Source organism: Hylobates moloch, unplaced genomic scaffold (genome assembly GCF_009828535.3).
Source record: "Hylobates moloch isolate HMO894 unplaced genomic scaffold, HMol_V3 SCAFFOLD_12, whole genome shotgun sequence".
NCBI classification, from domain to species: domain Eukaryota; kingdom Metazoa; phylum Chordata; class Mammalia; order Primates; family Hylobatidae; genus Hylobates; species Hylobates moloch.
In genome coordinates, this window is record NW_026652287.1 from 43278329 (window position 1) to 43293865 (window position 15537).

General features: G+C 51.3%; 1 protein-coding gene across 10 annotated transcripts in view; it reads right to left on the minus strand.

Annotated features, from left to right (window-relative positions):
- Positions 1-10522: 10522 nt before the first annotated feature.
- Positions 10523-15537, minus strand: part of TYK2 (tyrosine kinase 2) — a 33112-nt gene continuing 28097 nt past the window's right edge. For 7 of the 10 annotated variants that reach the window (XM_058424927.1, XM_032169638.2, XM_032169636.2 and 4 more), the window contains 7 exons: positions 14423-14529; positions 13953-14145; positions 13441-13559; positions 12839-13011; positions 12344-12461; positions 11041-11151; positions 10523-10957 (listed from right to left, as the gene is read on the minus strand). In XM_058424927.1, coding sequence (XP_058280910.1) covers positions 10823-10957; positions 11041-11151; positions 12344-12461; positions 12839-13011; positions 13441-13559; positions 13953-14145; positions 14423-14529 — 956 coding nt within the window. In that variant the 3' untranslated portion in view covers positions 10523-10822. Of the gene's footprint in view, positions 10958-11040; positions 11152-12343; positions 12462-12838; positions 13012-13440; positions 13560-13952; positions 14146-14422; positions 14530-15537 lie in introns of those variants that run through there. The other 3 variants (XM_032169639.2, XM_032169637.2, XM_058424930.1) reach the window with 2 other exon arrangements.

A 15537-nucleotide genomic window follows, 5' to 3' on the forward strand; every position in this document is an offset into this window, starting at 1 on the left:
GCAGGAGAATGGCGTGAACCCAGGAGGCGGAGCTTGCAGTGAGCCGAGATCGCGCCACTGCACTCCACCTGGGTGACAGAGCGAGACTCCGTCTCAAAAAAAAAAAAAAAATTGGCCAGGCGCAGTGGCTCATGCCTGTAATCCCAGCACTTTGGGAGGCCGAGGCGGGCGGATCACGAGGTCAGGAGATTGAGACCATCCTGGCTAACACGGTGAAGCCCCGTCTCTACTAAAAAAAAAATACAAAAATTAGCTGGGCATGGTGGCAGGCACCTGTAGTACCAGCTACTTGGGAGGCTGAGGCAGGAGAATGGCGTGAACCCGGGAGGCGGAGCTTGCAGTGAGCTGAGATCGCGCCACTGCACTCCAGCCTGGGCGACAGAATGAGACTCCATCTCAAAAAAAAAAAAAAAGTACAAAAAATCAGCCAAGCTTGATGGCACACACCTGTAGTCCCAGCTACTCAGGAGGCTGCAGCGGGAGGATTGCTTGAGCCCAGGAAGTGGAGGTTGCAGTTAGCTGAGATTGTGCCCCTGCACTCCAGCCTGAGAAAGGTCACCTACACATGTTTAAGGGGCCTCTGCACATATCTCAAGCCGTTGACAAGAAACCAAGTACAGCCTGGATTGCAAACAGTGGATAATTTAAGCTCCAGTTGATTTTTTTTTTTTTTTTTTTTGAGACAGGGTCTCAGTCTGTCACCCAGGCTGGAGTGCAGTGGCATAGTCTGGGCTCACTGCAACCTCTGCCTCCCAGGTTCAAGTGATTCTCCCACCTCAACTTCCCAAGTAGCTGGGATTACAGGCATGCACCACCACACCCGGCTAATTTTTTGTATTTTTAGTAGAGACGGGGTTTCACCATGTTGACCAGGCTAGTCTCGAACTCCTGACTTCAGGTGATCCGCCTGCCTCGGCCTCCCAAAGTGCTAGGATTACAGGCATGAGTCACCACACCTGGCCTCCAGCTGATTTTTGACAGCCACATTGTTGCTATAGGATCCTTTTTACGTGTGATGGTGATGGTCTCTGGTTCTCCTCATTCCCACAAAGGTTGAACCACAGCACCAGTAACACTGAGAATGCTAAGGGCTCTAGCCCAGGTTTTCTCCGAGGTTCTCTGGTGGGTGCCCTCCTGGTGACAATGAAATTTAAGCTAATTGCTTTCACTGGTTGAGTCTCTGATCTTGAGTGGCTGTGTCCACATTTCATTTTTTTCTGCATCCATGCTCCATGGACTCTGTCCTTTTCAGACATTCTGGGATAAAAAGATTTGGATTTTTTTTTTCCCTGAGACAGGGTCTGGCTGTGTCTCCCAGGCTGGAATGCAGTGGCATGATCATGGCTCACTGCAACCTTGACCTCCCAGGCTCAGGTGATCCTCCCACCTCAGCCTCCCTAGTAGCTGGGACTATAGGTGGATGCCACTACACTCGGCTAATTTTTGTATTTCTTTCTAGAGAGGAGCATTTGACATATTGCCCAGGCTGGTCACGAACCCCTGGGCTCAAGCGATCCTCTCACCTCAACCTCCCAAAGTGCTGGGATTACAGGGGTGAGCCACTGTGCTGGGCTTTTACTCTTAGCCTATTAAACAATGAAGGTAGTTATTGATCCTAACTCTTTCGTATTCTTCTTCTTTTTTTTTTTTTTTTTTTTTTTGAGAATGAGTCTTGCTCTGTCGCCCAGGCTGGGCTCACTGCAACCTCCACCTCCCGGGTTCAAGCGATTCTCCTGCCTCAGCATCCTGAATAGCTGGGATTACAGGTGCCCGCCACCACACCCGGCTAATTTTTGTATTTTTATTAGAGACGGGGGTTTCACCATGTTGGTCAGGCTGGCATATTCTTCTTTCTAAGAACTGAGAGCAAGGGGGCTGTATTGAATCTCTTCATGCACCAGGAACTGAGTTCTGAAGATGATCTTCTTCTTATTATTATTATTTTTGAGACGGAGTCTCGCTGTGTTGCCCAGGCTGGAGTGCAGTGGCGCAATCTCGGCTCACTGCAAGCTCCGCCTCCCAGGTTCACGCCATTCTCCTACCTCAGCCTCTCCGAGTAGCTGGGACTACAGGCGCCTGCCACCACGCCCGGCTAATTTTTTGTATTTTTAGTAGAGACAGGGTTTCACCGTGGTCTCGATCTCCTGACCTCGTGATCCGCCCGCCTCGGCCTCCCAAAGTGCTGGGATTACAAGCGTGAGCCACCGCGCCCGGCCAGATGATCTTATTATTATCAGTATTTTTTGAGATGGGTTCTCACTCTGTTGCCCAGGCTGAAGTGAGGTGGTTCAGTCTTGGCTCACTGCAACCTCTGCCTTCCAGGTTCAAGCGATTCTCCTACCCCAGCCTCCCAAGTAGCTGGGATTACAGGCACCTGCCACCACATCTGGCTAATTTTTCTATTTTTAGTAGAGACAGGGTTTCATCATGTTGGCCAGGCTGGTCTTGAACTCCTGACCTCAGGTGATCCGCCCGCCTCGGCCTCCCAATGTGCTGGGATTACAGGCATGAGGCACCACACCCAGCTGAAGATGATCTTATTAAATTGCTCCTCTAACAATCATGGATTGACACTGTTCCTTTCCTTTATTGTGAAAAAGTTAAACTTGGCTGGGCGTGGTGGCTCACATCTGTAATCCCAGCACTTTGGGAGGCTGAGGTGGGAGGATCACTTGAGCCCAGGAGTTTGAGACCAGCCTGGGCAACATAGGGAGACCCCCATCCCTAGTATTAAAAAAAAAAAAAAAATTAAAGAAAAAATAAAAAACCCTCTAAAAGCCTTTTGGGAATCTTCAGTAAAAACATGGGACCTATTCAGCTACATAAATGTTTAAAGTTTTGTTTTTTCTTTGAGACTCAGTCTCACTCTGTCACCAGGCTGGAGTGCAGTGGTGCGACCTTGGCTTACTGCAACCTCTGCCTCCTGGGTTCAAGCAATTCTTCTGCATCAGACTCCCAAGTAGCTGGGCCTACAGGTGTGGGCCACCGCACCCAGCTAATTTTTGTATTTTTAGTAAAGTCAAGGTTTCACCATGTTGGCCAGGATGGTCTCGATATCTTGACTTTGTGATCTGCCTGCCTGGCCTCTCGAAGTGCTGGGATTACAGGCGTGAGCCGCCGTGCCCAGCCTTTTTTTTTAAAATTTTTTCTGAGGTGGAGTCTCACTCTGTCTCCTAGGTTGGAGTGCAGTGCCGTGACCTCAGCTCACTGCAACCTCCACCTTCCAGGTTCAAGCGATTCTCCTGCCTCAGCCTCCCAAGTAGCTGGGATTATAGGTGTGTGCCACCACGCCTGACTAATTTTTGTATTTTTAGTAGAAACGGGGTTTTGCCATGTTGGCCAAGCTGGTCTCGATATGCTGACCTCAGGTGATCCACCTACCTCGGCCTCCCAAAGTGCTGTGATTACAGGCGTGAGCTACCGTGCCCAGCCAAAAGATCATATATTATGTATAGAAATAATAAGACCAGCCAGGTGCGGTGGCTCATGCCTATAATCCCAGGACTTTGGGAGGCTGAAGCAGATGGATCACCTGAGGGCAGGAGTTCAAGACCAGCCTGGGTGACATGAGGAAACCCAGTCTCTACTAAAAATACAAAAAATTAGCCAGACCTGGTGGCTCGTGCCTGTAATCCCAGCTACTCGGGAGGCTGAGGCAGGAGAATCACTTGAACCTTGGAGGAGTTTGTAGTGAGCTGAGGTCGCACCATTGCACCCCAGCTTGGGCAACAAGAGAGAAACAACGTCTCAAAATAAATAAATAAATAAACCAACCAAACAAACAAAACCCAAGAAATAATAAGACCATTTGGAATTACTGGACTAATAGAATAGCTAAGGTTTCTATAGAGGCAATAAAATGTATTTTGAAAGAGCTGCTAACTATTGATGCTGACAGTATTTCATTCCTGTGAGTGACTCAAGCATATTATAAATAGCTAGTAAAAGCCTGGCCAACATGGCTACTAAAAATACAAAAAATTCACCGGACGTGGTGGCGCGTGCCTCTACTCCCAGCTACTTGGAAGACTGAGGCACAAGAACCGCCTGAGCCCTGGAGGCGGAGGTTGCAGTGAGCTGAGATTGTGCCACTGCACTCCAGCCAGGATGACAGAGAGAGACTCTGTCGCAAAAATAAAAATAAATAAATAAATTAATAAATACCTCGTAAAGGGAACGAAGCCTGTGGGGTTGAGCAAAATGTACCAGCTGTGCCTGCAGTGAGTATAACAGCTTTAAGATTATGAGGAAACAATTCTTTTTTTTTTTTTTTTTTTTTTGAGATGAAGTCTTGCTCTGTCACCCAGGCTGGAGTGCAGTGGCATGATCTCGGCTCACTACAACCTCCACCTCCCAGGTTCAAGTGATTCTCCTGCCTCAGCCACCCAAGTAGCTGAGATAACAGGCACCTGCCACCACACCCAGCTAACTTTTGTATCTTTAGTAGAGACGGGGTTTCACCATGTTGGCCAGGCTGGTCTTGAACTCCTGACCTCAGGTGATTCACCCGCCTTGGCCTCCCAAAGAGTTGGGATTACAGGTATAAACTACTGCGCCCGGCCCCAGCCAAAATTTTTAATAGCAATGTAGAAAAAGAAAAAAACATGACAGGCGTGGTGGCTCATGACTGTAATTCCAGCACTTTGGGAGGCCGAGGCGAGCGGATCACCTGAGGTTAGGAGTTCGAGACCAGCCTGGCCAACATGGCGAAACCCCATCTCTACTAAAAATACAAAAATTAGGTGTACTGGCCCCACGCCTGTAATCCCAGCTACTTGGGAGGCTGAGGCAGGAGAATCGCTTGGACCCGGGAGGCAGACGTTGCAGTGAGCCGACATCGTGCCACTGCACTCCTGCCTAGGCGACAGGGCAAGGCTCCATCTCAAAAAAAAAAAAGTCAACAAGACAACCTAGTTTCATCCACAAATATGTTGCAATGGGGCAAAAGACAGAAAGAGGAACTCACAGACCAAAAGAGACTTAAGAAAACTGGCCTCGAGCAAATGCAATTGGGGACCTTGTTTGTATTTTTATTTATTTTTTATTTTATTTTTTGAGATGGAGTTTCACACTTGTTGCCCAGGCTGGAGTGCAGTGGCGTAATCTCGGCTCACTGCAACCTCCGCCTCCTGGGTTCAAGTGATTCTCCTGCCTCAGCCTCCTGAGTAGCTGGGATTACAGGCGCACACCACCATACCCGGCTACTTTTTGTATTTTTAGTAGAGATGGGGTTTTGCCATGTTGGCCATGTTGGTCTCGAACTCCTGACCTCAGGTGATCCGCCTGCCTTGGCCTCCCAAACTGCTGGGATTACAGGCGTGAGCCACTGTGCCCGGTCCTGTATTTTTATTTATTTTATTTTTTTTTAGAACTAAAAGAGACAGAAAACTGGCCTCAACCAAATGCAACTGGGGACCTTGTTTGTATTTTTATTTATTTTTTTATTCAGAACTAAAAATAAATGATCTATTGGGCGGGTGTGGTGGCTCATACCTGAAAGCCTAGCATTTTGGGAGGCTGAGGTAGGGGGATCATTTAAGCCCGGGACTTCACCAACCTGGGTAACATGGAGAAACTTCGCCTCTACAAAAAATACAGAAATTAGCTTGAGCGTGGGAGGCGGAGGTTGTAGTGAGCAGAGATTGCGTCACTGCACTCCAGCCTGGATGACAGAGCAAGACTCTGTCTCAAAACTATGGGGACAGTAAATAACAGATCAGTGGTTGCCAGGGGTTAGTGAGAAGAGAGGGATGAATAGGCAGTGCATGAATGACTTTTAGCGCAGTGAAACTACTCCATGTGACTGGCCAGGCGCGGTGGCTCACGCTTGTAATCCCAGCACTTTGGGAGGCCGAGGCGGGTGGATCACGAGGTCAGGAGATCGAGACCATGGTGTAAACCCCGTCTCTACTAAAAATACAAAAAAAAATTAGCCGGGCGTGGTGGCGGGCGCCTGTAGTCCCAGCTACTCGGAGAGGCTGAGGCAGGAGAATGGCGTGAACCCGGGAGGCGGAGCTTGCAGTGAGCCGAGACTGCGCCACTGCACTCCAGCCTGGGCGACAGAGCAAGACTCCGTTTCAAAAAAAAAAAGAAACTACTCCATGTGATACTATATTGGTGGGTTCATGCCTTACATGTTTGTCCAACCCCACAGAACGTACAACAGCAAGAGTGAACCCTCATGTAAAATACAGACTTCAGGAGAAAATATGTCAGTAGAGGTTCATAGATTTTTTTTTTTTTCAGATAGAGTCTTGCTCTGCCGCCCAGGCTGGAGTGCAGTGGCACGATCTTGGCTCAGTGCAACCTCCACCACCACCTCCTGGGTTCAAGCAATTCTCTTGCCTCAGCCTCCTGAGTAGCTGGGAGTACAGGTGCCTGCCACCATGCCTGGCTAGTTTTTGGATTTTTAGTAGAGATGGGGTTTCACCATGTTGCCCAGGCTGGTCTCGAACTCCTGACCTCCCAAAGTGCTGGGATTACAGGCATGAGTTACCGAGGTTCATAGATTCTAACACATGTATCACTGTGGTACAGGATGTGGTCAGCAAGGGAGGTTATGCAGGGGGGTGGGAGGGAGGGGGATATAGGAGAACTCTGTATTTTCCACTCAACTTTGCTGTAAACCTAAAACTGCTCTAAACAAATTGAGCTGTTATCCTACTACTCAAGAGGCTAAGGGGAGGATCACTTGAGCCCAGGAGTTTGAGACCAGGCTGGGCAGCGGAGTAAGACGCTGTGTCTACAAATTTTTTTTTTTTTTTTTTTTTTTTTTTTGAGACGGAGTCTCGCTCTGTCGCCCAGGCTGGAGTGCAGTGGCACAGTCTCGGCTCACTGCAAGCTCCGCCTCCCGGGTTCATGCCATTCTCCTGCCTCAGCCTCTCCGAGTAGCTGGGACTACAGGCGCCTGCCACCGCGCCCGGCTAATTTTTTGTATTTTTAGTAGAGACGGGGTTTCACCATGGTCTCGATCTCCTGACCTCGTGATCCGCCCGCCTCGGCCTCCCAAAGTGCTGGGATTACAGGCGTGAGCCACCGCGCCCGGCCAGTCTACAAAAAATTTTAAAATTAGCCAGATGGCCAGGCATGGTGGCTCACACCTGTAATCCCAGCACTTTCGGAGGCTGAGGTGGGTGGATCACCTGAGGTCAGGAGTTCGAGAGCAGCCTGGCCAACGTGGTGAAACCCTGTCTCTACTAAAAATACAAAAATTAGCCGGGCGTGGTGGCGGGCGACTGTAATCCCAGCTACTGGGGAGGCTGAAGCAGGAGAATTGCTTGAACCCTGGAGGTGGAGGTTGCACTGAGCCAAGATTGTACCATTGCACTCCAGCCTGGGTGACATAGTGAGACTCCTTCTACAAAAAAAAAAAAAAAAAAAAATAGCCAGGTGACGTGGCAGAAGCCTATAGTCCCAGCTTCTACAGAGGCTGAGGTGGGAGGATCACTTGAGCCCGGGAGGTCAAGGTTGCCGTGAGCTGTAATAGCACCACTACACTCCAGTGTGGGTGACACAGCGAGACCCAGTCCCCACCCCCACAAAAGAAGTCCTTTTGGGGATATTTAACTGCCTTTCACAAATGTGTCTGACTCATAATCTGTCTCACCATCTCAAGTCACACAGGCTAAGTAGAAACACTTTGCCAAACACCAGAATAACAATAATACTTTTTTATTTTCTTTTTTCAGACAATCTTGCTCTATCACCCAGGCTGGAGTGCAGTGGTGCAATCTCAGCTCAATGCACTCTGCCTTCCAGTTCAAGCAATTCTCCTGCCTCAGCTTCTACAGTAGCTGAGATTACAGGCGTGTGCCACCACACCTGGCCAATTTTTGTATTTTTTTCCTCTCAAATCTTAATTTTATTTTTTTCCTCAACAAGAACAAACTTGTAAATAACCAAGATTGTTCATGGTTTCAGACTCCTTTTTTTTTTTTTTTTTAAAGTTCTAAGGTACATGTGCACAATGTGGTTTGTTACATAGGTATACATGTGCCATGCTGGTTTGCTGCACCCATTAACTTGCCATTTACATTAGGTATTTCTCCTAATGCTATCCCTCCCTCGGGCCCCTACCCCACAACAGGCCCCAGTGTGGGTGTGTGTTGTTCCCTGCCCTGTGTCCAATTGTTCTCATTGTTCAGTTCCCACCTATGAATGAGAACATGCGGTGTTTGGTTTTCTGTCCTTGTGATAGTTTGCTGAGAATGATGGTTTCCAGCTTCATCCGTGTCCCTGCAAAGGATATGAACTCATCCTATTTTATGGCTGCATAGTATTCCATGGTGTATATGTGCCACATTTTCTTAATCCAGTCTATCATTGATGGACATTTGGGTTGGTTCCAAGTCTTTGCTATTGTGAATAGTGCCACAATAAACATACGTGTGCACGTGTCTTTATTTATTTTTGAGACAGTTTTGCTCTTGTCACCCAGGCTGGAGTGCAATGGCTCGATCTCGGCTCATGGCAACCTCCGCCTCCTGGGTTCAAGTGATTCTCCTGCCTCAGCCTCCCAAGTAGCTGGGACTACAGGCGCCTGCCACAATGCCCAGCTAATTTTTGTATTTTTAGTAGAGAAGGGTTTTGCCATGTTGGGCAGGCTGGTCTCAAACTCCTGACCTCAACTGATCCGCCCGCCTCAGCCTTTCAAAGTGCTGTGCTGGGATTACAGGCGTGAGCCACTGTACCCAGCCAACTTCATTTTTTAAATTTTTACTTAAAAATAATATAGGCCAGCCGGGCGTGGTGGCTCACGCTTGTAATCCCAGCACTTTGAGAGGCCGAGGCGGGCGGATCACGAGGTCAGGAGATCGAGACCACGGTGAAACCTCGTCTCTACTAAAAATACAAAAAATTAGCCGGGCGTGGTGGCGGGTGCCTGTAGTCCCAGCTACTCCGAGAGGCTGAGGCAGGAGAATGGAATGAACCCAGAAGGCGGAGCTTGCAGTGAGCCGAGATTGCGCCACTGCACTCCAGCCTGGGCGACAGAGCGAGACTCCGTCTCAAAATAAATAAATAAATAAATAAATAAATAAATAATATAGGCCAGGCGTAGTGGCTCACGTCTGTAATCCCAACACTTTGGGAGGCCGAGGCGGGCAGATCACCTGAGGTCAGGAGTTTGATAGCAGCCTGACCAACAAGTTGAAACCCCGTCTCTACTAAAAATACAAAATTGGCCGGGTGTGGTGGCGTGCCCCTGTAATCCCAGCTACTCGGGAGGCTGAGGCAGGAGAATTCTTTGAACCCAGGAGGGGGAGGTTGCAGTGAGCCGAGATAGCACCAATGCACTCCAGCCTGGAGAACAACAGTGAAACTGTCTCAAAAATAAATAAATAAATAAATAAATAAATAAATAAATAAATAAATAAAAAATAAATAAATAAATAAATAAATAAATAAATAAATAAATAAATAAATAATACGGACAGGATCTCCCTATGTTGCCCAGGCTGGTATCGAACTCCTGGACTCAAGGGATCCTCCTGCCTCAGCCTCCCAAAGTGCTGGGGTTACAGGCAATGAGCCACTGCATCCAGCCAACAATAATATTGTATATTTATTTATCATTTGTTTTTTGAGACGGAGTCTTGCCCTGTTGCTCAGCTGGAGTGCAGCGGTGCAATCTCGGCTCACTGCAAGCTCCACGTCCTGGGTTCATGCCATTCTCCTGCCTCAGCCTCCCGAGTAGCTGGGACTACAGGCACCTGCCACCACACCCAGCTAATTTTTTTGTATTTTTAGTAGATGGGGTTTCACCGTGTTAGGCAGGATGGTCTTGATCTCCTGACCTCGTGATCCTCGTGGCCTCCCAAAGTGCTGGGATTACAGGCGTGAGCCGCCGTGCCCGGCCAATATTGTGTATTTATTAAGCACCTGTTTGCATGTCTTTCTGCTAAGCATTTCACAGACACCACCTCATGAGCTCTTTACATGAGTCCTATGAGATAGCAAGTGTGAAGCTCCCGTAATGGAGGACTAAGGCCCAGAGAGGTGAAGCCATTTGCCTGAGGTCACACAAATGTGAAAGGGTGAAACTGGCAGTCTAATCTATGTGGCATGTGACCGCCCCGACCAAATACTTTGTGCATTCAACAAGTAGTTATTGGCCAGGAGCAATGGCTCACACCTGTAATCCCAGCACTTTGGGAGGCGGAGGCAGGTGGATCACCTGAGGTCAGTAGTTCAAGACCAGCCTGGCCAATAAGGTGAAACCTCAACTCTACTAAAAATACAAAAAATTAGCCAGGCGTGGTGGCGGGCGCCTGTAGTCCCAGCTACTCGGGAGGCTGAGGCAGGAGAATGGCGTGAACCCAGGAGGTGGAGCTTGCAGTGAGCCTAGATCACGCCACTGCACTTCAGCCTGGGCGACACAGCAAGACTGTCTCAAAAAAAAAACTTAAAACAGTTGAATCCAGCTACCTCTGCAGTGTCTCATGCTAGCTGCTGTCCACAGGAGACCAGACTCCCAGCTAACCCACCTTTCTGAAAGAGGGCTCCAAAAATCACAGGCTCCAGCAGAGAAAACAGGAGTTTATTACCAGATAGTGGAGATGGTGGGCCTCAAGTTTGGAAGCTGGGGGATTTAAGGGCCGGATTAGTGCCCCTACAAATGTTGGGTCCCTCAAGATCATGGTTAGGCTCACGGCCATGGAAGAAAAGTAAGTTCACAGAGGTGGGGTCTCCAGACAGGAGTAAGGCACACGGTGTGGGTGAGGCTGACATCCCCCTCTTGGTTTCATCCTGGGGCAGGGAGCAGGAGGCTCCCTCTGCAGCCACTGCCTGGTCCAATCCTCCCAGGCAGGGCTGCCATTGTGCCTCAGCACACGCTGAACACTGAAGGAGCCTGGCCTTGGTACTTCTCATGGACTGTCTTCAGGATGGGTATGAGGTTCTCAAAGGTTGGGCGGAAGGATGCCTCTGTCTCCCAGCAGTTCTTCATGAGATGATAGACCTAGAAGGAAAAACCAGGGCTGGTGAGGGCTGCCCTCTCCACGGCAGGATGGTGGGGTCAGGGAAAGACAAAGTAAGTCTCACCTCACAGGGACATTTGTTGGGCCGTGGCAGCCTCTCCCCTCGTTCCAGCAACTCGGTGAGTCTCAGAACTGTCATCTGACCCTGAGCAACGCCTATGAGCTCAAGGAATTTCTACCGTATAAACAAGACAAGCTCTTTTCAAGAGGCAATGAAAGCCAGGCACGGTGGCTCATGCCTGTAATCCCAGCACTTTTGGAGGCTGAGGCAGGTGGATCACCTGAGGTCAGGAGTTCGAGACCAGCCTGGCCAACATGGTGAAACCCCATCTCTACTAAAAATACAAAAATTAGCTGGGCATGATGGCGGGCGCCTGTAATCCCAGCTACTTGGGAGGCTGAGGCAGGAGGATCGTTTGAACCTGGGTGGCGGAGGCTGCAGTGAGCCAAGATTGTGCCATTGCACTCCAGCCTGCACTCCAGTGTGAAACTCTGTCTCAAAAAAGAAAAAAAAGAAATCACTCTGCAACTTCGTGAAATCGACTGCATGGGTTCTAATCCCACCTCTTACACCTCTCAGCTGTGTGACTTTGAATTTGAGTTCACTTCTCTGGGCCTCAGTTTTCTCATCCGTAAAATAGGGTAATAACATCTGCCACCTGGGATTACTGTGAACGTTAAACTAATATTCATAGAGTAAGCCTGAGTCAGGTGTTTGCCGTTATTATTAAGCCTCACAGCAGATTGTTCTTACTGTCCAGAATTTTTTTTGAGACAGTCTCTCGCTCTTTCACCCAGGCTGGAGTGCAGTGGCACGATCTCAGCTCACTGCAACCTCTGCCTACTGGGTTCAAGAAATTCTCCCTGCCTCAGCCGCCTGAGTAGCTGGGATTACAAGCACGTGCCACCACGCCAGGCTAATTTTTGTATTTTTAGTAGAGACAGGGTTTCCATGTTGGCCAGGCTGGTCTCGGTCTCCTGACCTCATGATCTGCCCGCCTTGGCCTCCCAAAGTGCTGGGATTAGAGGCGATGATTTTTTTTTTTTTTTTTTTTTGGGGACCTCTGTCACTTCACTGGATCATGGGAGACCCCCGGGTTCACGCCATTCTCCTGCCTCAGCCTCCTGAGTAGCTGGGACTACAGGCGCTGGCCACCACGCTCGGCTAATTTTTTTTTGTATTTTTAGTAGAGACGGGGGTTTCACCGTGTTAGCCAGGTTGGTCTCGATCTCCTGACCTCGTGATCCGCCCGCCTCGGCCTCCCAAAGTGCTGGGATTACAGGTATGAGCCACCGCGCCCAGCCGGGCCTATGCCTTTCTAATTGCTCTAGCAAACTCCAGGTGGGGCTGCGGGCCTGGCTCTCACCGTAGGGGGGCTCTGGCTGGAGTCACAGTGCGTCAGCAGCTCATACAGGGTCACCCCGAACGACCAGACATCGGACGCATAGTAGAACTTATACTCCTTCAGGCACTCTGGGGCATACCTAGGGGGAGGGGGGCACTCAGGCCTCGGGGGAGGGGGGCTGCACTGAGGGTTCGGGGATCAGACCAGGCTGAAGCCCTCACCGGAGACTTAAGGACCCTTTGGGCTCAGTTGGGACCCACCCTTAAGAGCGCAGCCTGAGAGGGGTGATGTGCTCATTGGCTAGGCCGCTCATTGGCTAGGCCGGGTTAACCCCGCCCACCAGGCCAAGCCGCACTCTATACACCGCCTCTTGCCTCCATAGGCCCCACCCCCGCACGGCTAGGCCCCGCCGCGCTTCACTGGGATCATGCCGTCATGATACCCAGCATCCGTCTACTCCACCCGCCGGTTCCAAGTGACCCCAGCACCCCCTCAGACTGCACCCCGCCTGGTCACCAGAACACGGGGCTGTCCCCATCCTCGCGCACGCGGTAGTACTCGTGGCCTTCGGGCACGGCTTTGGCTAGGCCAAAGTCCCCGATCTTGACCAGCCTGTCGTTGTCCAGAAGCACGTTGCGCGCGGCTAGGTCTCGGTGGATGTAGTGCTGCGCGTGCAGATAGGCCATGCCCTGGGGGCAGGGCAGGGCTTGTGAGTTTCAATGGGGCGGGGTTCGGCCGGGGGCGGCGGCAGGACCTGAGCAGCCAGGAGGGCTGGGGGACAGTCAGGTCAGGCCGGTGGCTACCCGGCCGCTGGAGAGGGCCGGATGGCACGTGGCACCAAGCAAAAGGAGGCTGAGCCATAAATTAGGGACGGAGCTAGACGAGCAAAGCTGGGCAGGAGGGCGAGTTGGGAGGGGCCGAGCCTGCTGAGCGTGGTCCCGTGGGAGGAGGGGATGTGGCCAAGCGAGCCGAACAATTCGGAGGTCAGTGCAAGGACAAGAGGGCCTGGGCAAAGGAGCAGGGGCGGAGCGTGAGAGCCGACTGCACCGGATCGCTCAGGCCAGCGCAAGCTGAAGAGGAAGGGGCAAGCTCCGTAAGCAGGGGCGGGGCCGACCAACCTCGCAGATCTGCTGGGCGAAGAGCAGCAGCTGGGCCAGCCCGACGCTGTGCCGGGGCAGGTAGTCTCGGAGGCTGCCCAGGGGCACGTACTCCATGACCAGCTGCAGCGACTTCTCGCCTGCCGCGGAGAGGGGCGGCCCCGGTGGGGGACGATAAAGGGCGGGCCGGGGACCGCCTACCCTGAGCCCAGCAGAGGCCCTCCAAGGTCGGAAGGGAAGGCCAAGACCCGCGCACACTAGACCCAGTCCTCAGGTGGGATGGACCCATCCAGAACCCCATTCTCACTTGAGGGAGCTGCTGGTGGCTCCCGTCCATCCTGGTCCCAGCAGGTAGCACCCCCTAGATGGGAAGGAGGCAGCCCGGCCACGCTCACCCAACTTCCAAGAACCGCATATGGCAGCCTGGGGTTGAGTCTCTAATTGGCTAGGCCAGACTGGCCACGCCCACAAGGCCACACCCATGCTCTAACCATGCCCCCTCGAGTCTCTAGGACTCGCCGGGTCCCGCCCACCTTGGTCCTCGCAGCAGCCCTTGTACTTGACGATGTGCTCGTGATAGAGCGTGCGCAGAATGTCAATCTCCTGCTTCCAGCCCAAGCGGTGCTGGGGGCCGCAGTCTGCCTTGAGGGCTTTCAGCGCCACCATCTCGCCAGTGCCGTCGTTGGTCGGATCGTAGCAGTACAAGCTGACCTTGCCGAAGTGACCCTGGTCGGGCGCGCACGAGGGTCAGCTCCACCTCCCCAATCCCTGCACCACTCCCCATCCCCCGATTTCCTGTGCCACTCTTCCAGGCAGATCCTTTCGGAATACCCCAGGCCCCGCCTACTCCGCGCTATTAAGACTCCTTGGCACCTAGGCCTCCCTCAAAGCAGAGGGTCCCACCCACATCTCCTGAGAATCACCTTAGGTAGGAATTTATCCTCAACCCCCAAACTCCTCCCCGACCAGGTGGGCCTTTTAGCAGTCCAGGCCCCTCCCTCACCTCGCCCAGATCTCGGATCTTTTTCAAATAGCGCTTGTGGAAAACCGTAGGGTCTGACGCCAGTGAGTCTGGGTTCACAGTCATGACGTCAGCAAGATCTGGAAGAGCTGCGGTGGGTAAAGGCCTGACCCCGATCCTTTCCCCAGCAGGCCCACACTTGGGAGTCACAAAGCCAGCCACAGCTACCCCAGGATCCGATTCCAGAGGTAAAAAAACTTTTTCCTGCAACAGCTGAAAGAGTCCACTTATTGTACAAAATGATGCAGAGTTGGCTGCATCAAAACTGACACCTGTTTGGGAGGCCGAGGCGGGAGGATCACTTGAGCCCAGGAGTTCAAGACCAGCCTGGACAACACGGTGAAACCCCTCTCTACAAAAAAGTTAAAAAAAAAAAATTAGCCAGGTGTGGTGGCACATGCCTGTGGTCCCAGCTACTCAGGAGGCTGAGGTAGGAGGATCGTTTGAGCCCAGGAGTTTTGAGGCGGCAGTGAGTCTGGGCCACAGAGAGAGACTGTTTCTTAAAAAAAAAAAAAGAAAGAAAAAAAGAAAAAGAAAAAACAGAAAAACCTGACATCTGGAAGTTCTGAGATTGGGTAGAGGGCACAGATACTTCATAGAGAAAAGAGAAAAAATGGCCAGGCGTGGTGGCTCACACCTGTAATCCCAGCACTTTGGGAGGCCAAGGCAGGAGGATCCCTAGAGCCCAGGAGTCTCGGGCTGCAGTGAGCCATGATCGTGCCTGTGAATAGCCACTACACTCCTGCCTGGGCAACACAGCCAGACCTAGTCTTTAAAACAAAAAAGAGAAAGAAAAATGTGATATGACCAGTTGAAAATGGCATATTAGGCCAGGTGTGGTGGCTCACACCTGTAATCCCAGCACTTTGGGAGGCTGAGGAGGGTGGATCACCTGAGGTCAAGAGTTTCAGACCAGCCTAGCCAACATAGTGAAACCCCGTCTCTACTAAAAATACAAAAATTAGCTGGGTGTGGTGGTGGACACCTGTAATCCCAGCTACTCGGGAGGCTGAGGCAGGAGAATTGCTCGAACCCAGGAGGCAGAGGTTGCAGTGGGCCGAGATCGCGCCATTGCACTCCAGCCTGTGCAACAAGAG